Source organism: Cyrtonyx montezumae, unplaced genomic scaffold, assembly GCF_038088225.1.
Source record: "Cyrtonyx montezumae isolate F1298 unplaced genomic scaffold, pur_monq_1.0 scaffold_13, whole genome shotgun sequence".
In the NCBI taxonomy this organism is placed as follows: domain Eukaryota; kingdom Metazoa; phylum Chordata; class Aves; order Galliformes; family Odontophoridae; genus Cyrtonyx; species Cyrtonyx montezumae.
The window spans coordinates 1,068,227-1,090,058 of NW_027071859.1; the positions used below are offsets into that span (position 1 = coordinate 1,068,227).

A 21,832-nucleotide genomic window follows, 5' to 3' on the forward strand; every position below is an offset into this window, starting at 1 on the left:
AGAGTCTGCCAGATCCATGGAAGTCTTGGTGTCCTCACAAGTGGATGCTGTCCTCCAGTTAGCAACATAACCAACTTGTAGAACTGTGGATGTATGGGAGGAGATGCTCAGGAGGCTGCGGAGATACAGTGCCCTACATCTTTTTCAACTCCTACCAAAATTCACCCATTGGATAAAAGAAAAAAGCCTGTAGCAGTAGTTTGTATGGACTTGGCAAGGAGGAGATATTGAGATGTGTATTTCTAGTTCTTCCTATGTAGGAGCATCAGAGCAGCAGCACTGGGTCAGCTCAAACAATTCTTAACATCACTTCTGCTCGTTTCCTCCTGCTTTTTCCTCCTGTCTTTTATCCAGGTCTGTCTCCAGGTGAAGTCTCCCAGCAGATGAACCTGTCCCTCTGAGAACCAGCTCCAGTGAGTGAGGCCATCCAATGCCTGCTGGACAGACGTGACGTGAAGCTTCGCCTGGTGTACTGCCATCCTCTGTGCACTCACAGGTGAGACCACAGGATCAGATTAATTTTAAAATTTTCTATCATGGGGTCTTTGGAGAAGGAAAATGACAGCAAAGCACCCTTCTACATGGGAGAACCAGCTGAGCTGTGTGGTGTGGGGCCATAGGCAGCCACTGGCAGTACTCACTGTCAGGAGGTGCTGATTCACCACCTTTCACATCCTCAGGCCCCAGCTGGTCTGCATGAGCAGCCTTGTCAGTACAAAAAGATCCCATTGCTACAAAAGCTCATGATTTTGGTCAAGCTAACTTGATGGGTAAGCTAATGTTACCACTCACATGGTGCTGAGTAGTATTCTTCTGAGACTTTACTCAGCGCTTTCCTTTCTTAATGTGGTTTCTGCTTGGATTCTGCCTCCCTCCATTGCTCCCTGCTGTTGTTCATCTGGGAGTGAGAGAGATGTTCTACTAGCAAAAGTCAGAAAATGCATATTCGTACCAAGCTGCAATTCCAAACCTATCCTCCAGCTCCCTTTCTCTACTCTCATTCGTCACTCAGTGTGTCAGCACCTGCTATAGGGGTCTGTGAATGTTTTGCATTGCCTGTTAGATTTAGCATAGGTATTAATGATCTGGGAAATGTTGTTTTTCTGGGTTGTGGTTTCATGCAGCATGCTATATTCTGGTGTGTCATGATCATAACTTTCCATGTTATTTACTCGTTAGCATCAGTGCCATTAGGGGAGCAGCGTATTACAACCCAAATTAGGTGTACTTTTTGGGTACGTACAATTTTCACTGTTTCCCTCATTAAGAAGGAGCAACAAACAGACAGAAGTCTCGAGCTGAGCCTGTGATGTAACCATGCTGTTACCACGGCTGCCTGAAGCTGGTTCCTCCTCTTCCATTTTGAGTAGGTGTAGGTGATGAGAAAAAAAGAAAAAGAAAAGAGAAAAAAGAAAATATGGAGTAAATATTCTAGTGACAGTGCCAAGGGAATAATTAGGAATAATTGCAGACCTTGTTATGTGCTCCATTTGTGGATCTAGTGAGCAGCATGCTGGAACAGCCTCCACGCAATGCTTTTGTGCATCATGTGGGTACCTCCCACCATCACAGCCAGCTGGCAATCTCCTGATCCTTCTCCACTTTCCTCCTAGGCTGTACAACAAAGCTGACGACAAAATGCCATCCTCAATTACTGCAGCTCTCTACCTCCTATTTCTACTGGCCACAACACGTCTCCAGGCAGCTCAGGCCTCAGGCTTTGACCCATTCACTCAGTATGCTGTGAGTATCCTATCCCAGAGCCATGCGTTTTAATTTGGTCTCATATAGCTGAGCTGATAAGGCTCTGCTGTACACCCAGAAAGCCTTCAAGGAAGGCAGTACGAGATAAAGTGGGGAAACTGAAACCAGAGAATCTCTCCAGTGTGGAAAATGGATAGAAAATCCAGGAACAGGGCTCTTTTTCTTTCCAGCCTTAAAGCCTCTCTGCGAGAAGCCGAGCAAAACTTGTGGGCTCTCACTTGTGTTAGTCTGCAGAGGAGTTAGTCTGCTGTCCCCTGGGCTCAGCTGAAGTGAGAGCTGCTTGGGCACTGCTCCTGCACAGATTGCCCATAGTGTTCCTGGCAGATGTCTTCTGCCTCATCTGCAGTCTGTGTTATGGGAGGCTGCTCTGTGCTTCATCCTGGACATGTGTTTCGAACAGTTTCTGTACAAACGGTCCCTACCCATACAGGTCAGAAGAGGAACAGAAAACAAAAGGACTGACCAAATGAGACTTAACTGGGTCTGGAAAGAAAACCAGTCTACAGATCAACCAACCCTTGGTCGATCACAGTTACTGTTAGCTCAAGAAAATGGCCAAGCTGCAAACTTCCTGCCCACGTCTTTGCTCATTCCCTAGCTTTCCTTGCTGACATCACTGCCAGTGTAGTTCAAGGTGTGACTGAAAAAGCAAGGCACTTGGCTGCACCCTGCATGAACCCGGCCCCACCGATCCTGTGCCACCCCTCCCGTTCAACCAGCACACGGTTTAGCATTTCCCTGCATGGAAGGCACAAACACTCTGCTTACAGAAGAGTTGGTTAACAGGAAGGTTTCCTTCACTAATTTTCTTGTGCTAACCGCGGTAGTTTTTTCCACTGAATTTCTCTCTGTTTCTCCCACAGATTGGCAGGGAGCTCGGAGAGGAAAGCATCTACCCAGAGCTGCAGAGGCAGAAGCGCAATGGTATGTGCACATATCTATGGCATCTGAGCAGGTTTCCAGCACAGCATGGGTCAGGTTGCTGCTGGGACAGTGTTTGGAGACAGGCAGGCCGTAACAGGAGGTGGTAAAGACACAAAAAATGAGAGAGCTGCAAAGTTCTGTCCGGTCACGTATGAGGGTTCCTATGCAAGATGAAACTCGTGGTGCAGAGCTCCTTAGCGGTGTGGGGCTCACAGGGTAACCTGGCACAGCTGCAGGTCTTGTTGGTAACCCACCCACTTGCTGACTCAAGGGATGAGACAGCTTTTCTCTGTATATCTTACACCATTTATATTTGCTTCCTATTGGTCTGACACCACGGATATATGTGTCTTTTGTCAGGCAGGCAGCAGACAGAACCAGTGCAGAACGTCTGCTCAGCAGGAAGCAGGACGTGTTCCTAAACAGGATCCCACACTCTGCTACCATTAAATTGCAGCACAGAGCCAAAACACCAGCAGGGAAGCCCTCAGTTTAGGATTTCCCTTGCACACAGCTCTGCAGTCTCGTGCTATTTCTCTTCCAGTGCTCATTTTTGACCCTCCCCCCCTGGAGTATGCCATTGACATTGAAGTAAGCCTTACGGATTCATCCTTCCTGGCACCAATCAAAGAGTATTTCAGAAACCTCCGTTTTCCAGTGTCAACAAATATTTCAGACGTAGAAATGACAGTTTCAAGTATCAACATTACAACAGGTGGGTTGTTGTTTGTTGTATTCTGGCTGATATACTTGCTTGCCAGTATTTGGTGTCTCCAACTCTTACCACAAAATGAAGTGGTCTCTGCTACCCACAGAAGCCCCAGCACACAGAGCACTTTGTTATCCCCACCCCACTGCTTCACTTTACATAATGTTGGCATTAGGAGCCCCAGATGCTTCTCTTTTCCTAAGGAAGGGACAGAGCCAGAGGAAGCCTGAGTCAAAGAATTTTGCTCCAGTTTAAATAACAAGCAGTTCATGTCACTTTCAAGTTTCAGGAAGCTGTGACCACCGCCATCAGAATGTTTCCTTCCCTCTGACATGTGTTTGGAGTATAAATCACTGCGAGGGGCCCTGCTCTGAGCTGGCAGGCTGCGTGAGATGCAGTCAGCACCACGCTTAGTCCTGTGGGTACCACGCAGGTTTTGTCACCTAACTGTGGTTGTGGGATGTCACATCCGAGCAACGAAGGCAGCAGGGGCTGTATGAGCACACCAGGCCTCTGCAGGGGCAGGGGAGGAATCTCTGCACCTTCTGACAGCCCAAGACGCAGTGAAAGCAGGCATTCCCTAAACAACATGCAAACGGATCTTTTAAAGGCCTCGAGGGTCACATGGAACGTGTGAAAATCGTGTTGTTAATAGTTTATCCTGCTGTGGCAGGGGAGGGCCTGGGGCTGGGGCAAGGCTGGGGTGGGCACAGCCCCGAGCTGCTGGAGCTCTGACATGGTGCTGTGTGGGGCCAGGGCTGGGCCCAGGCATCCTTTGGGGTCCCTTCTTACTCAGGACGTTCTGTGATTCTGTAATTCTTACGGTGTTTCTCTGTCTGTCCAACACTAGTCTGCGTGCCCAGTGGTGAGGACGAGAGCTGTTGTTCTTGTGAAAGCGGACATGCCTGGCCAAGCTCGGGATGCACTGACCTGATCAGCTGCCCTTCTGCCGGCCTAGCTCCCAGCCAGCCCTGCAGCTATGCCAGGGAAAGGCCTTTCCGTGGGCCCTACTGTGAGCCTCAGAATGGAGGTAAGGAGAAATCATGCTGCCGATGCACAGCCCTGGGCTGCTTCGAAGATGGAGCAGAGCTGAGCAGAGCACCGGGCTACCTCCTGGCCCATGGATGTGGAAAGTGTGTAGAGAAGCCCTGGATCCCTCTTCTCTTTGTGGTGTGGGGCCCTCTTGACATAAGTACATGGAGACACGTCGTGCCGTGCGGGACCCCCAGCTCCTGCAGTCCCTCCCATGCCCCTGGGGGAACTTCAGTATATGCTTAGCAAGCACAGTTTCTTCTCCTCAGATTTTCATTAATGGAACTTACAAACCTGACCAAATTGTGTCCGAGTACTCCAGAGGAGAGAAGGAACAAAAGAAATGAAATAAACCCAGCACATGTCCTTTGTTTGTTTTCATCTCGGGACAAGGTGCTGACCACTCCTTAGGAGCTGGCTGTTGAGTGGACACTTAGGCTAGCAGTAGTGGGATGGAGGTCTAAAGGAGATGTAGGAAGTTAGGAGAATCATAGCTTTCCGATCATACAGATGAACCTTGGGAAGCTGTGAGATTTAGGATTGTTGCTTTTGACTGTTTTTTTTTACATTTATTTTTCTGCATTTCCTTACAGGCTCGTGTGGCATGGGAGAGCCCGTTGTAATGAATATGTCAGTACGACTTAACACAACCTTTCATGATGATCTCAGGAATAGTTCTTCAGAACTGTACAAAAAATACAAAGCTGACCTCGACAAAGCGGTAATGATTTTGTTTTCCATCCATAAAGCTACAGTCCTCTTAAAAAGCAGCATTTATCCCATGCCTCACTGCCTTATTTGTCACCACCACTTCCCCACATTGCAGTGGGGAGCTGCATAGTCTGCAGCACTTGTAGCCACAAAGTGGATCACAGCTTAGCTCTGCTGAAAGGACAAAATTCTCCTTTGTTTTAACACATAGGAAGACAAGGAATTGTTCAGAAATCTTTTGCACCAAAAATATGAAAAATATTACATTATTGGTTCCAGCTTAAATCCACATGAGTGTGCAGAGAATGAAAACATCCATATGAAATAATTCCAGTGGCAGTGAGAGCACCAGGCCCGTTCTCTCAGATGCACTGCATACTCTGACTCACAGTGATGCTGGATGGAGAGCTCCCTATTTTAGGTACACTAGAGTGATATGCAGAGGACTCACATCATGTTATATGTCTTTGTTTACAGTTGAATGCTTCCTACAGATGCTTACCGGGCTTTGTGTCAGCAACAACAACTGGTTTCAGGTAAGTAAACAATTTCATGTTTTCCTAGAGGGCACAAGTCTCTCCTCAAGGAGACACAGCTCAGCAAAGCCTACACTCACTCTGGTTAGAACTCATTTACAGTATGCACATATTAAATAAGAGTGCCATAGCTGCAATGGAAAGCTCAACCATCAGCATGAAATAGGGCTATGGATAACATTCATCACCATGCAGAAGTCTAAGAAGCATGATAATTCACCTGCACCAAATCCTTTTTGAATTCCACCCAAAAGAGTTAAAGAGTGCAAGTAGACCACCGACACCTCCTAGGCCTTCAGGAAGAAGAATTCATACATTGACTCTGGAAATCACATTGGATCTAGATAAAAGAGAGATTTCTGAAATCTACACATATTTAAATGCAGCTGCACTTCAGGTTTTCTATTGGAAATTCACTAGAAATAGACAGCACACCAGTAAGTGTGCTTCTCCTTGGGGAATAGCTGTAGCACTACCTTCTTATATGCCACAGCAAGCTGTGAGTCCTGCGGGAGCTTTTGTCTCTCGTGCCTTCCTACCCACGCAAGATGGTCCCACAGCATAGAAATACACCGGTATGCAAGGCTGCCAGTTCATGGTGCTTCTTTTATTCTGCTGTCTGCTCAGGCCTGGAAGCGTGGAGGTGAACTACAGAGTGGAGGCAGGATCAGCGAGCTTCCGTCAGCTGGCACATTCCAACACACTTGTGGCACAGTACCTAGATGAATCGTACAGCATAATACCCACCTCCTTCACAGCAGAAATAACCAGTGAGTGTGAAGCTGTCTCAGCATCTCCCTTCAGCTTTCACCTTATATTGCTTATCTAACTCTGGAGGTACAAAAGCTTTTTAATGATCTTCTGTTTCATTTCACCCTGTGCCACCAAAAGTTAGAACTTGAATGAGATGGCCGTGCACGCAGCATTTCCTACTGGAATACAAACCCTTCCAGCTACTCTGCTAAATCCTGATGTGATTTCTTCACAGGAGAAAGACCGAATTCCCTCGAGCTCAGCTCTGGAACTGAGCTCTTTGCATGTCAGGCTGCCAGCACTCCCCACACTGTCACACCAAGACAAGCAACCTCTTGCAGTTTAAAGGAGAACTCGTTCCTGCTGATTTCCTTAGCCTTTGTCACCATGCCACTGCTGAAATGGCAGTAATGCAGAATGCTGCGCTTTGTCTTCCCAGATCACACAACCTTCACAGTGAGCCCTGCCCGCATTTTTGAAGGGGATACCATCCAACTGACGTGTGAGATAAACACGACATCTGAGAACGTGACCTGGTACCACGGCGGTCAGGCGGTCCTGAGCAGCCCACAGCACTCCCTGCACACCACCATTAGCAACACGACATCACAGGCAGCTCTTACAATCACCAACGTCACGCAGAAGGACTCTGGTACAGTTTCCTATCAATAATGGAGCAGATGCAAATCTTAAGTGTAGCTAATTCTACAAAACAGAGGCATGCAGTGACTGCGACTGCCTGCAGTAAGACAGGAAAATGCAGCATCCCTCATCATTTCCCTGTGTGGCTTCGGTTGTTGGTTGGTCTGATGGTTTTCTGCCATGAACTGAGCTGCAGTGGCAGTACAGTGGGGGAGGCTGACACGGGTATTTTTGGTGCCAGGCTTCCCTGCTGCTGAGCAGTGAGCTCTCCTCATCCTCAGTGCATGGTAACTGAGGCTGTGGGGAACCAACAGCAAAACGTGCTCTGTGTAAAGGTGTTGTCTTTGCCTTACAGGTACCTACATATGCACTTTTGCAAACAGACACTTGACTTTAAATCTGATATACAAAGGCAGAGAAGAAATAGAAGTCTTTCCGCTACGCATCATTTCATACTCAAGCGACAGTAAAGTTAGCTGCAACAACCCTGAGATACAGGCTAACAGCCCTGTGCTGTTCTGCTGCATTGATGGACAATTGCCACAGCTTACTGGTGACTGGAAGGTAAAAGGAGCAGTCAGAATTACAGGTGAGATTTACACAAGGTTGCCTTTCACCCGCCGGGTTTGCTTGTCCATCAGAGGTCTCCCACTGCTTGGGAGAAACAATAAGTTGTGAAGGTCTTTATGATTATCTGCAGAATCATCCCTGAGGAACAGGAAGCCTCTGTGCCATGTAACAAGATGGAGAAACCAAGGGGGGCAAGAAGTACCCTTCAAAACAGCCACAGCCTACCTAAAAACTGACTCCACTCCCGTTAGGCTCTACTGATAGTATGAACTTCGGAGTTAATTTATCTCCAAGTGCACTGCAGGGAGTTACAACATAACATCAATAGAAAATCTCACAGAAGTCTGTTATAAATGGCTTAATGCCCCTTAAGTATTTACTGGGTATGGATTCCTTACATGTCTTACGGGTATGGGTTTTCTGTGTAGTGCTAACTGTTTGTTGCAAAAGGAATGTAGTGGAAAGTGGGACATATAGATAGAAGGAAACCTTCAAAGTTCATGCACACACAGAGCAGAGGCACTGGTGTGCAGCAGTGCTTATGGAGAGGGGTGAAACCTGGGCTGCAAGAGCCTGTTTGCCCTTTCCATGAAGCCAGGCTTCTCTCAGTGGCTTTCCTCCCGTATTGCCTAACTTCTTTCCTAAGTATGGCAGGTGAGGTCAGGCTGATCTAGAACAGCCTCAATCTTTGCCCACCCTGACACAACCAAGCACTGCTGCAGCTGTAAGTTAAATGAATTCTGGCCACAGTGCAGTGCTGAGAGCAGGGCATCACGCCTCTGAGGCCTCAGCCAGCCAAGTGAAGGATTAGAAAGGACTTCAGCACTGACCTGTTCAAGTGGTGTGCTGTCAGAGGGTGCCTACAGAACCACTGGCCTTCCTTCCTGGTGTGACTGCTTGAGATTTCCAGAGCCCAGCTGCTGTTGGACACCCACAAGCCCTTCAATGAGCTCTTTTTCCCTCTAGGGGTCCCCAGTTTCAGCAGCAACTGCACTGAATACAAGCTCAACATCACTGACTCGCTGTGCTTGGCTGAGCAGTCAGGTACAGTGACCACATACACATGTGAGCTCCGGACGGGGCACGGTGCCCGGAGCAGCCGGGACATCCGAGTGACGTACTTCAGAGCTGGTAAGAGGCAGTGTGAACAGACCCCCAGCTGTCTGAGGCTCTGTGCAGCACATGATGTTGGTAAACCAATGATTCTGACAGCGGCCCTCAATAATATGACATTTATCTTGTCTCATCTCAGCCCGGGTAAGAATATCTTCCAGCGTAAACACATCAGTTTCTGAGGGATATGGCTTCAGTCTAAAGTGTGAAAGTGACGTGAGCAATTATGACAGCATCAGCTGGGAAATCCATTCTGGAGATAGAATACAAGCAGTAGAATGTGCTGCGTGCATTAGAAGCAACAGATCCACGGCCACATCCATGCTCACAGTGAACACTGCCACTCAAGACTGGAACGGTGAGTGCACATGGCTTGCACCAGCTACAGAGGCAATGAAACCTCTGTGCTGGGTCACTCACAGCATCCCCAGCCCAGTGAAAGCTGAGATACCCCATCATGGGAGATATAAAAAAAACCAAACAAGAATTAAAACTAAAATTGCCCGAGAACAGAAAAACCCAATACTGTCAGCATTGTGCTGGCTCAGTAACTGATGAGGGGGGGATGATGAGCAGCTCCACTGACCAAGGCATGGATTTGTGTCACTGCTTTCAGGCACCTACATCTGCACGTTCTCCCAGGACTCCCTGGACAGTTCTGCCAGCGTGACAGTCAGCGTGATCTCCTTGCCCCTGAAGCAGCACATCCTGCTGGACCCCATTGCAGCACCTATACTGTGCAGAACACCCCAAGCCCTCAACTGCTGCATAAGTGCTAACACCGTGGAGGATTACAGTGTGAAATTTGTGGTGCAGGAAAAGGAATTTCAAGCTGGTAAGAAAGAGTAAACTAGCAGAGTCACTAATTACAGCTGCAGCCCAGACCCTGTGTCTTTTTGTTGTTCTCAGTTATTTTTGTGTAAACCATTTGTTCTTACTGCTGCTATGACCACCGGATGGTTGCCAGGCCCAGAGAGTGTGGCAGAGATCAATCAGAATTGTAATTGAAGTGCTGCTGTAGGGATGAGGCACACTCAGCATCTGCTGTGCCGGGCAGTGGGAGGGAGCTTTGTCAGCACTGTTCTGGTTGGGGATCGCAGAGCTACATTTGTTTTCTTTTACCCTCCAAAAAAATGTAGAGTAACACATTGGGAATGCAATTCAGAGATCTATTACATCCTCGTCATGATTGCAGGTACCACCTCTAGCAGCATGAAAGCTGAGGCTCCTGTGTCTTGAATCTTAGGGTGCATGTTTGGGTTCCCTGACACCCTTCATAGACTGGAAGTAGGCAGGTGACAGAATAGCTGGATTGGAGGTGAGCACAGAAGAAACACCTGAACTATCTCAGAAAGCAGGCAGGAGCAAAAAGACAACGGGCTGAAGTGTGAGCAGCGGGAGCAGGGGGGGTCCTCGGGTTGCTGAGATGTGTTGGGTGCTCTTTGGAGGAGACTGCAGTAGGGGCACACTGAGAAGTAATGGGAGAGTGGGGCAGATCTGGAGTTTGTAGCATCCATAGAAAATAATGTCTGTGGCACACAGAGAAACATCACTGCTTTGTGCTGCTGGCTGGTTGGCCTAGAACTGGTACTAACCCACCTCACACCTTCCGTGCAGAAAAGAAGAAGCAAGGAAATTTCTTGTGCTACTCATACAACTATACAGAAACAGAATGCAGCCCAAGGGGGCTCACAGCATACTGCAAGTTTGTGAACAGCATTGGGCAGGAGGTCAACAGCGAGAGGATGCAGCTGAGCCTGGTACCTGGTAAGCACCAAGGCCTCTGGGATGCGGCGTAGGAAATCCTGCTCTCTCTGTAAAAGGAGGTGATATATATGAAGACACTTCATTTTAAGCAGCAGCTACTGTGAATAACTCAATCAAAACCAATTAGCAGACACACTGTTCATCAAAAAGGTGCTAAGGCCTCGCTATCGAGACCTTAATGAGTTTCCTCAGAGAGCTACGGCACAGACAAGTGCCCCAGCACAATCAACTCTCTCTGCTTCTCTTGAAGCAATCACAGATACAGAGACTTACAGTTGTCAAAGTGGTTGATGTAATGGATCCAATGTCAAAGCCTAAAACACTGCCTATTAATCTGGTGGTTCGATTGAGTACCCCAAAACAAGGGGCCTTCTTCAGCTTTCTTTTGCATTTCACGATTCAAAAAAGCTGGGATGAGAATTTACAAGCCAGCATTCTTTTCACCAGGTTTTGCTTGCAGCTCTTCCTTGGGCAGTGCTGGGCAGGAGGCATCATCTCACTGGCCCCAGGCAGGAGCAGCAGGCACTGCAGGGCCCATAGCAGAGGAACTGGCATACAGGGTCCCAGAATGTCTGCCAGCTTTCAAAAAATAGCCCGCTTTGGCCTTGTAAAAATGTTTGAAGATAGAAATTAATCTTTCTGTATATTCTTACTATGGAGGGCAGTGGAAGTTTGGGAGGTATAGGAGAAAAAAAAGAACTTCCCAGGCATATAACCACTGAAAGGTCATAATTAATGAGAAGAGAAAGCTGAAATCTTAATATAAAGAACTTAGAACTTTGTGTGGCTGCTTGTCTGATGGGAGGTAAATTATTCATCTCTGTGCTTCTCGCTTTTCCACCTTGATGTCTTCTTCTCAATACAGATAAGGGCATCTCCTGCTCAGAAAACGGTGTCTTTGGAAGGGAAGGAGACATATTAATAAAGCCGTGCTCTGTCTTAAATGCTAGTTTTATCCGAGGAAACAAAATCTACAGGTGCTGCAGCAAGTCGTGGAAGATGGAAAGGAACGACTGCCTGTCCGAGCAGACCAACAGCCTGCTGCTCACGGCAGAGGTAACGTGTGTGAGGCCTCCTGGGGCTGCGGACAGGGGTTGGCTATAGAGAGCAGAATTGGTTTTCAGTATCACTAAACACCATCTCAAAGAAAAATATTGAAACAGAACTAACTTTCAGAAGCTTTCAGAAAATGACTGGCTGAATGGGCTGGGTCCCCTTCTGCCGTGGTGACAGCAGTCCTCACCTCTTCTGTTCCCTGAGCCACATCCAGCCCACAGCAGTGTGAGCCCTGCTGGGCACCAACTGCACTCACTGATGCAGGACGGGCAGCACAGGGCACTGCCCAGACCTGCTCAGCGTGCCCTGCAGCCAGCAGCACAGCACAGAGCTGCTGGGGCTCTCAGGGTCATCATCCTGTCCCTAGCTCTGCCCTGACATAGGCTTTCCACAGCCACCCTTCTCGCAGCCAGCTGAGATAGGAATATTTATCTTTCTTTTTAGTAAACTAGAGCAAGGTCCAAGCAGAGGCACAGCAACTCAGTTATGTGTTTTATTAATCTTTTTTAGTTTATTCCCTCATACGGTTTGGGCCCAGGCCAAATATTTTCTCATAAAGATTTCTAGGAGCAGTCTGGGAGTTAGCAGAGAGCACTCTCACAAGGGCACACATTGTAAGGACACCCTGTCTGGAGGGACAGAGTTTACAGTACAGTGCTCTCTATGTTATCAGTATAGCTGCAGCCATTGTGAAGGAGGATCAGGCTCCAGGCAATGTGCATAGCTGTGATACACTGCTATCTTCTGTTCCAGTCCTTGGTCAACAGTCCCAGTGCACAAGCAGCTCTACCTGGCTTCCTTCAGACCCTACGGAATCAGACAGTACTGCTGCAAAGTGACAATTCTTCTGCAAACCTTGCTGCAATTGTTACCATCCTCTACAACATCTCTTCTATCCCAACAGAGGCAAAGACATCCACTATCATCGTAAGGTTTTATTTAAGGCGTGTTAATCCTCATCAAGGCATTTGGGCTCCTTTGTCATAAAGAATGACATCATCCTTGAGGAACTTCTGTGATTAGTTAGAATCAGGAAGAGGATGCAATTAAAGGAATGAGACAAAAAAGCCACAAAGATTAAATGACAGCAAAGAAACAGATGAGTTTGTGAATACTCAAGATGATGAAGACTAAGAGCTTAAGCATGAAAGAGAGATTGCTGTATTCTAGCTTAGCAGCTAGAAATGTTCTTGGGGCCCATAAATGCCCCTAGGATTCAAGATTAGAAGGAAGGCCAAGGAATGGGTCGCCCAGGGAGGTGGTGGAGTCACCAAACCTGGAGATATTCAAGTAGCATAAAGACACTGTGTTGAGAGTGGCTTAGTGAGAACTATTGGTGGATGGATGGACTGGATGATCTTGTAGGTCTTTTTCAACCTTGGTGATTCTATGCTTCTATGAATGATGAACTGGGAGCAGGAATAGAAAACAGGGTTTAAATAAGGATAGAGAGAGTAAATTCCAGGGTCCCCAGTGGTGCAAGAAAAATTAACTGATGTTACAGCAACTGAATTGCAAAACATAGAGTAAAAATGTTTGTAGGCCTTGATTGTAATGTGTAGTGGAACAGCACTACTCTTTTGAGCAGAAGGATGCAAGAATACCTCATGTTTTCTAGTTGGAGAATGAGGCAGAGAGAAAAATCAAAGATAGTACAAAGGCTGAGGCCTGGGGAAGATGGCTGGAGAAAATATTAACATGTAAAGAAAAGCCAAACAAATTGACTTTGGAAGTTTTGACATGAAAATCGGGTGCGCAGAGGATTCGTAATTGAATATTTCACATGGGCTGAGCAAAAGAAGAATGAGTGGGGCTCTTTCAACGGGCAATTCTATGTCAGTGCAGGCATTATCACCAAAAATAACTGTACAAGATTTCAGTTACAGCATTATTGTTCTATTGTTGCAGGATTACTTCACTACAGTGGACGTTATTGTTGCTGATTCCAAGAAGGAACTTTGGGCTGATCTGAATGCAGAGGAGGCACCCACAAGTTCTTTGTTGCTGAACTCGGTAGAAAGATTTTCTGAGAACCTCCAACCCATTAATAATACCATTCCACATCTGTCCACTGAAACCCTTGAGCTACAAGGTATGGTTGTCACAGAACATAGCCACGCAGACTATAATAAGGACTTCAGCCGCCTAGGAAACATCACAGCTAATGTGCTGATTGATAAAATTGAGACCCTGCCCCCAAATTCAACCATTGTCAGTGTGGCCTACTCGGCACTTGGACGTATTTTGCCTGTGAATGAGACCATGTATGTGAACAGTTTAGTGATATCAACAGCTCTGAGCTGCGAGAGAAACCAGAACTTTCATATTAATATGACCTTTCAGAAAGAAAACCTGTCTCTAAAGATGCCCCAGTGTGTCTTTTGGGACTTCAACCTCAACAGTGGCAGGGGAGGCTGGGATGACCATGGTTGCACGCTAACAGCAGAAGAAGGCAACGTCACTTGTTCCTGCAGTCACTTGACACCATTCTCCATCCTGATGTCGTCAGATAAACCTGCTTACGATTCTGCTGAAGATTACATTACCCACGTTGGCCTTGCCATTTCCATCTTGAGCTTAGTGGTCTGCATTATAATTGAATCCTTAGTTTGGAAAACTGTGACAAACAACACAACCTCCTACATGCGCCACGTCTGTATTCTCAACACAGCGACTTCTCTCCTAATTGCCAACGTTTGGTTCATTGTCACTGCCTCCATCAATGAACAAAACATGCAGAGGAGAAGAAATCTCTGTATTGCAACCACCTTCTTCATCCATTTATTCTACCTGTGTGGCTTTTTCTGGATGCTCAGCCTTGGCCTCATCCTTTTTTACAGGCTAGTCTTCATCTTACATAACACAAGCAAGACCTCTCAGAAAGCAGTGGTATTCTGCCTGGGTTATGGGTGCCCCTTTGTCTTTGCAGTCACCACCATTGCTGTCACACTGCCATGGAACACTTACACCAGAAGAGATGCCTGCTGGCTCAACTGGAACGACAGCAAAGCTCTCTTGGCCTTTGTCATTCCTGCCCTGGCCATCGTGGCCATGAATTTGTTCATCACTGCAGTTGTGATCATAAAAATACTACGGCCAAACATTGGGGACAGGACAAACAAGCAGGAGAGGAAGACCTTGTTTCAAATTTGCAAAAGTCTCGTCATCTTGACACCACTGTTAGGCCTCACCTGGGGATTTGGTCTTGCCACCATCATCAAAAATAGCCACCAAGCTTTCCACATCCTCTTTGCTCTGTTCAATGCTTTGCAGGTGAGTTACACATAGGCGTGGTTTTATTTCATCTTATGCCCATTTAACATGTAGTGACATTCCTGCAGTGCTGTGCTTGAGAGGAATGAAAGCAGCATAGGAAAGCTCAGGTTTTTCTTACACATCTTTGCTCCCAAAGGGCTCTTTGGGAAACCCATTCCAGGCATTCAGAAACACTTTGTGTGATCAGCTTCATCAGCCTTGTAGATAAATCTGGCACAGACACAACTTCTAATTTTCCAGTACTTCTGGGAAGAACTCCTATCCTGAAGATGAGGAAAATATTTTCAGTTGTGCAAGCTACAGCTCAGCAAGTGTCTGCTCTCATTGCAGTGCATCTGGACCTGTCACACAACCCTCTTGTGGGTTCAAGTGATGAGGAAGTATAAACTATATGAAAGTCCCCAAAAACAGCTGAGTAGAGCTAATAAGAGAGGAACTGACCAGGGTTATGATGAATTTTCAGTCAGCATGGTTTTTACAAGCAGAAATTTAGTTGGCCAGTAGGATACAACAGGGTTTCTTAAAGGCAACAGTAGTTATGCCTGCTCTGTCACTTAAGGATGTACTCAAAATTGTGCACTCCAGACCAATCTCACTTGCCTTTTCTATTGAGCACCTTCCAGCCAGGAAAAATAGGCAGGGCATGCCTCCCATGCACAAAGATCCATTCTTTCAAATGTATTTAGTGCTAGCAAAGTACCTGGGTCATCTTTTAGACCGATACTCAGTCCATCCTGGAGAGCTCCAACCACATCAACAGTCCATCATTATGTGAAATGCACTTCAAAAACACTTTCTATCCAAGAGTTTGGAGTTTTAATAGTCAGTGTGGACAGTGTTTGAGATACTTGTGAGGTACTGCAATTAAAAGTTGGTGATGTCAAATATGTCATTTTCTGTTTCATAGGGATTATTCATTTTGGTGTTTGGGACGCTATGGGACAACAAGGTAAGAATTCAAACTCTTTCCTGTGTTGTGTGACAGATGGTTGGAATTTGTGTGCAATTACTGCTTGTCTTTTTTCCTTGAACGAATAGATCAAAGAAGCACTGCTGAAGAGGAACTCACTGTCCAGATGGAGTTCACAACAAACAAAGGTGAAACGCTTGATCTAAGAACATATTTCAGTGGTACTGTTGAACAACCTAACATTCTCCAAGGATCTCTTCAGTCCAATGCATTTTATATGCTGAATCAGTTTCTAGAACATACCAGAGAAAGAAAAGAAATTAACAACACAAATAGGAATACAGTTTCCTTTTCAAAGTCCATTATTTCACCTATAATAATTGGTTAAAAATGAGAAGGAGCTCGGTGGACATTTGAGCTAGAGCAGCATGTAACAACATACTGAATTTCATAAGAAACAAACTACAAAATGTAACTGGAATGTTCAGTTAGAAAAAAAAGACAATTCCAGGGGCACAGTTAGTTATTCACATTGTAAGACAATCACAAAAGGAATTTCCTGGGGCAGACACCCTTCAGCAATGAGCTGAATGGAGCTGCTACTGCTGGGACTTGTAAAGCAGGTGATGGCTTTGCCAGCACTGTATTCTGAGAATAGAAAATGGGAGAAAGAAGCAATATTTTGTCAAAGTCACGTCCATCTGCAGTCACAGAACAGCTGGGGTTGGAGGAACCTCTGGAGGTCATCTCATTCAGGTTGCAGGAGAAAATGATGCCAAGTGTCTGAGTCACTCTTGTAGTGTCTGAATCACTCTCGCGGTGCTGAGTTTTCAGCTTGTATAGGAACAGAATTTGTTCAGGAGAATCTGCAGAAGCACTGCATTAGAAAACTAACTAGCTGAAAGGATGGAGGCTCCCCAACATTTTTTCTTCTTAGGTGGGATTCCTCATACTTTGCATTTGTGCCCAGTGCCTTTTGTCCTTCCACTGGGCACCAACGAGAAAATTCTGTCTGTCTTCTGCTGAACACTTCTTCATTTCAGAATCTGGAGTAATTCATCTTACTTTTTTTTAACTTGTTGTCCCAGTATTCCAGTGTTTTCTGCAGGAGGAATTCCACTGGCAATTCACAGCCAGGAATATTTCCTAATGCATTTTTTTAAGTCCCATTCCTTGTCTCCATCCTGAAAGTGATGTCTGCTGGATGTGATGCTATTCCAACTACTGGAAAACCTCATTTTTCCCAGGGAGCTGGAAGGAAAGAAGGAATAACTTACACAGCTATCATTAAGCACAGTAGCTTTTTCATTACCTCCCGCAGTGGCACATCCAGCAGAATAAAGAGCAAGCTGTTAAGCTTTTGAGCCCGGGTCTGAATTCCTTTCAAACAGAATGTCCCAGACCAAACAGCTTCAGCTGGAGCAGCCCCAGGCTGATGGAGCCGGCCTGTTTCTGTGGCAGCTCTAAGCAAGATCAAAGTCCTTGATCAGAATGTTTGGACGTTATTAATTTTCTTCCTTCCCCTCTCTGTTTATGATGTAGGTGACTGCACAGAACTGCCCAATGTCCCCCACCGTGGTACAGCCTAGTGGGCAGAGGCTGACGGAACAGAGAAGGACATTTAATTCTGTATTTGTTTTTTAAACGTACTTCTTGAAGGAATCCCATTACTTTTCCAAACTGTGCAAGATCTGTAAATGAAACGTTTTAGCGGCAAAAACTCTCTGGACCGTACGCAGCTGTATTCTGCCGCCCTCTAGTGTGTACAGTTAAATTTGCCTTTGATTGTTCCAGCATCCTTCACGGCCAGTCCCGAGCGTGTAACTCATCCTGACTGCCTGCCCCAGTGAATGTTCTAAGACCAGAACATTCTACTGTCTGACACTGGCAGAGGGCCGTGATGAGCAGCGCAGTCTGCTTGGAGGCTGTAGCTCATGGTGTTCCTCAGGGCTCAGGGCTGGCTCTGGTCTTGTTCAATACCTTTATCAGTGACCTGGATGAAGGAATAGAGTCCATCCTCAGCAAGTTTGCTGATGGTACGAAGCTGGGAGGAGCAGCTGGCACATCAGGAGGCTGTGCTGCCATTCAGCGAGACCTGAGCAGGCTTAGAGCTGGGCACAGAGGAACCTGGTGAGGTTTAACAAGGGCAAGTGTTGAGTCCTGTCCTGGGGAGGAATAGCTGCGTGCATCAGTGCAGGCTGGGGGATGACGTGCTGGAGAGGAGCTCTGCAGAGGAGGACTGGAGGGCTCTGGTGGCCAATGGGTTGGCCATGAGCCGTGTGCCCTGGTGGCCAAGAGGGACAGTGGTGTCCTGGCCAGGTCAGGCCACAGTGGAAGGCCACAGAGATGCTGAGTGGCCTGGAGCATCTCCTGTGCAAAGAAAGAGTGAGAGACCTGGGGCTGTTCAGCCTGGAGAAGACAAAGCTGAGGCAGGATCTGATTAATGTTTATAAATACTTAAAGGGCAGGGGTCAAGAAGATAGGGGCAGGCTCTTTTCAGTGGTGCTCAGTGTCAGGACAAGGAGCAACAGGCACAAACAGGAACGCAGGAAGTCCCATAAAAAACATGAGAAAGAAATTCCTTGGCAGTGACAGAGCCCTGGCACAGGCTGCCCAGAGAGGTGGTGGACTCTCCTTCTCCGTAGATAGTCAAGACCTGTCTGGACACCCACCTGCGTCCTGCTGCAGGGAGCTGCTCTAGCAGGGGTTGGACTCAGAGGTCTGAGTTTTTCTATCTCCTCCACTGCCACCATAAACAGACAAATGAGCGAGCTGATGCCATACAAACATCTAACCTCTCACCTAACCTGTACTGCAGCAGAACTGCTTTTTATTTTAACCTTTTTCTTTCCTCCGTGTGACTACAAAGGAAGTTCTAAGCTTTTGACAAAAGGCCATTTCTCTCTTGCAGTCAACCTCCTTGATCCTGGTGACACCGATGTTTTCCATGAACTATCCATTTTCAAGAACATTCAACAACTTATGTGGCAAAACAGGTACGTGACAATAGATTGAAACAATATTGAAGCACTATTAAAGCACTGACAATGTTTGGCCCGAGTTCCCACTGCCAGGGTTTGTCTATCCAGTATCCATCAATCTGCCCATCCACTCATCCAGAGGTAGCACTCCATCTTCTAGTGAGAAGGAACTGCAATAACACACACTGCTGGAATCACTGGTATAGCTGCTTGTGATTGGAGCAATGCTGGCAGCACGACTGCCTAACACTAAAGCAGCCACCAGATTGTGGCATATTTCACCAGTTCTGAAAGCCACCGATTGGGCTTTGTTTTGAGCTTGATGTTACTGTGATCAGTGCTCCTCATTTAAGTGTCTTGGTACTCCTCACCACCTTGGAACTTGGAATTTTGGAAGGTTTGCTGGCAGTTATTTCATGTCACTGCTCCACGTATGACTTCATACTGCTGAAAATACACAGAACTTCAGTCTGAATGGGTGATCTTTGAGTCCAACCATTACTCAGAGATAGTGACATCTGCTCAAAGTAGGATACGAAGGAGGTTAATGCAGGAAAACAACTGCTTCTCAAGACTGGTAATCAGACAGATAAGGGAACAAGTTATTTTCTAGCTCTGCTCCAGTGCAGTAAATATACGTGGTTACACTAACCAGATTCAGAAGCTCCCCACCACAAAGACACCTGTGCCTACAGCTGTCTCCCACTGCAGCTCCCGTGTTATTAGTGCTGTGTCATGACCTCTCTTCCACGCTCTATTCCAGGACTCTGTGCACCCCAGTCTTAGTTTAGCACCTTGTGGTCGTTGGTTTAGGTCCTTGATGTCAACAGTTTAGAGCCTTGTGGCCATTGGTTCAGAGCTTTGTAGCCATTAGTGGAGGGCCCTGTGGTCACAGGAGGGAGGGAGCTGGGATTCCTCTGAGGAGCATGTGATCTAGATGTACCCCTAGGCTCCAGGGGTACCATTAAATCTCTCCTTCTGCGTGAGTGCATCCCTGCTCCATGGCATGCTCCTCAGTGCACGCTGACATGTCCTGGATGTGTCACAAGCACTCTGACCTCTGTGCTCACCAGCACTGCTGCAATACGGGCACGGGAGCCAGCACCCTGGGTCGTCAGGAAAGGTCTAACTGCCCTTTCTTTGCAGGGCCGGCATGTCCCACTCTGTCTGTCCTTCTGCCTGATCCCTTTTTTGTTTCGCAGGGAAATACACAGTATCTTCTTCAGAGCCATCCAGCGCTTCCACAGAGAACACCTCCAAGTCATATTCCCTGCTTAACTGAGGCATAGCAAATAAACCATTTCACTATGAAAGGACCTCTGCCCTTCCCAAGACACACACAAAAAGCATCTGTGAGTCATCAGGCAGTGAACTGCTTCTGACCAAACTGTGTCTGGGTGCGTTCTTCTGGAGCAGCCCGCCCTGGCTGCGTGTAAGGCAGGGAAGCTTCCTGAGGTGGTTTTACAGGAGCTGTCAGTACCAGAATGGATAACGAGAGGTTTGGGACTTGGGAGGATTTGAAGACCTTCGAGTGCTGGTGAAGCTGCTGAAGAACTGTCAGCCTTTAAAAGGGTGCTTAGCGCTACTGAGCCACAAATCACAGTGCTATCCACAGATGTTGTCCTGTAGCTGTAGTATTTCCTCTACCCAATCTCCAAATGATTCCACAGGGCTGTGTGGGTGAACCAGAACCTCACTGCTCCACGCCTGCCCTCCCCTTAGATCATGGAGTACACTGCTCACAGTCTTCTGTGCAAGACCTCCTGGAGCCAAAGGTTCACGACTGAGACAGTCCATTTCAGACCATCCCTTCTGATCCAGAAAAAAAGACCATGAGGATTCCTGCAGGGTTTCTTTCAGATGGAACATACTAGAAGCTCCATGGAGCACTTTTTGAAGAAATGGAAGCTTTATATCTTTAATTATAATTGTTTTCCCTTGATATGTAATATAGCAAGAAAAAGAGGGTTGCTGCCCTCTACTAGAGAAGAAGCTGCAGTTATTTATTGCTACGTATGCAGGGAGTCTCTTGTATAGTCTGTACATTTAGGTCTCCTTCCAGAGAAGAATCACACTGGGAGTGCTCAGAGAGTCAGTTCTGCAACGAATATAACCCAGCATGTGCTAGGCAGGGTGAAAGGTTTCGTATGAATTATCGTTCTGGGACTACGTTTGTGGAGTTGGTTACTGCCAAGCCCTGTGCCTGGACGAGGCAGGGCTCCTGTCTCAAGCAGAGGGATATGAAAGAGCCCGCAAAATATCTGTAGCGCATCGAAGTGTTACACATCACGAAGCACGGAGGTTTAAATTGGAGGCCAGTCCCAAGTGAGACTGTCAGGTACAGCCCCTTTTGGTTCCTGAGGAATCAGGACTGTGTTTACTGGTGGTGACTTTGGAATGGACTGGGATGGGAAACTGCAGCCTACCCTTTGAGGCACACGTGATGGTTTGGTAGGGGCAGATGGTGATGATTGTAGACAATAAACAAGCATCAATCAAGTGTATTATTTCTATCAGAAGCAGTTTCTTTTTCTTTGCAGATGTAGATACCAACACCAGAACTAGAATGCAATTAGCCAATTAACAGCAACCACTCTGTAGCCACTGATGGGCAGGGGAGCCCACTGTACTCCAGTTTTTATCCAGTGCTTCTTTTCCTGGCCCTGGGCAACTCTGCAAACAGCCTGGCCCCATCCCTTACCAATCTTCCATTCAGGTGCTGATCAATACTGAGAAGATCCCCAAGTCTTCTCTGCAGGCTGATCAGCCCCAGCCCATCTCAGCCTCCCCTCACAGCCTAAATTTCCCCTCTGTTTAAAGCCATTCCGCACTGTCCTGTTAAAATCAGACTGTAAAAAGTCACTCCCTCTCCAGTGCTGCAAGGCCACAGTGAGGTCTCCCTGCAGCCTCCCCTTCTCCAAGCCGAACAGCCCCACCTCCCTCAGCCTTTCCCCACAGAGAGGTGCTGCAGCCCCCTGAGCATCCTCCTGGCCCTCCTCCCACCCCACTCCCACAGCTCCTACTTGCACACCCCCAGGCAGGATCTAGTAGAGGTCAGAATTGGCTCTCCTGAATTCCAGGGTTGCCT

The 21,832-nt window shown here is 47.0% G+C and overlaps 1 protein-coding gene across 1 annotated transcript; it reads left to right on the top strand.

The window, feature by feature from the left end:
* The first annotated feature begins 1,613 nt into the window (after window positions 1-1,613).
* Window positions 1,614-20,323, top strand: ADGRF5 (adhesion G protein-coupled receptor F5). The gene is made up of 20 exons (XM_065730449.1): window positions 1,614-1,743; window positions 2,628-2,688; window positions 3,233-3,403; window positions 4,248-4,427; window positions 5,023-5,150; window positions 5,618-5,676; window positions 6,304-6,446; window positions 6,869-7,081; window positions 7,427-7,660; window positions 8,608-8,772; window positions 8,894-9,112; window positions 9,371-9,589; window positions 10,372-10,521; window positions 11,387-11,577; window positions 12,331-12,504; window positions 13,486-14,850; window positions 15,761-15,802; window positions 15,892-15,951; window positions 18,675-18,759; window positions 19,947-20,323. The coding sequence occupies exons 1-20, from the start codon at window positions 1,639-1,641 to the stop codon at window positions 20,024-20,026; spliced, it is 4,044 nt and encodes a 1,347-aa protein (XP_065586521.1). The 5' UTR covers window positions 1,614-1,638; the 3' UTR covers window positions 20,027-20,323.
* The last annotated feature ends 1,509 nt before the right edge of the window (window positions 20,324-21,832 follow it).

Excerpts from the sequence above, each read along its gene's own strand:
- ADGRF5 (XM_065730449.1), top strand. The coding sequence starts at position 1,639 with ATGCCATCCTCAATTACTGCAGCTCTCTACCTCCTATTTCTACTGGCC. Across the intron at positions 5,151-5,617 it reads AAGCTGACCTCGACAAAGCG|TTGAATGCTTCCTACAGATG; the intron begins GTAATGATTTTG and ends CTTTGTTTACAG. Across the intron at positions 14,851-15,760 it reads CTCTGTTCAATGCTTTGCAG|GGATTATTCATTTTGGTGTT; the intron begins GTGAGTTACACA and ends TCTGTTTCATAG.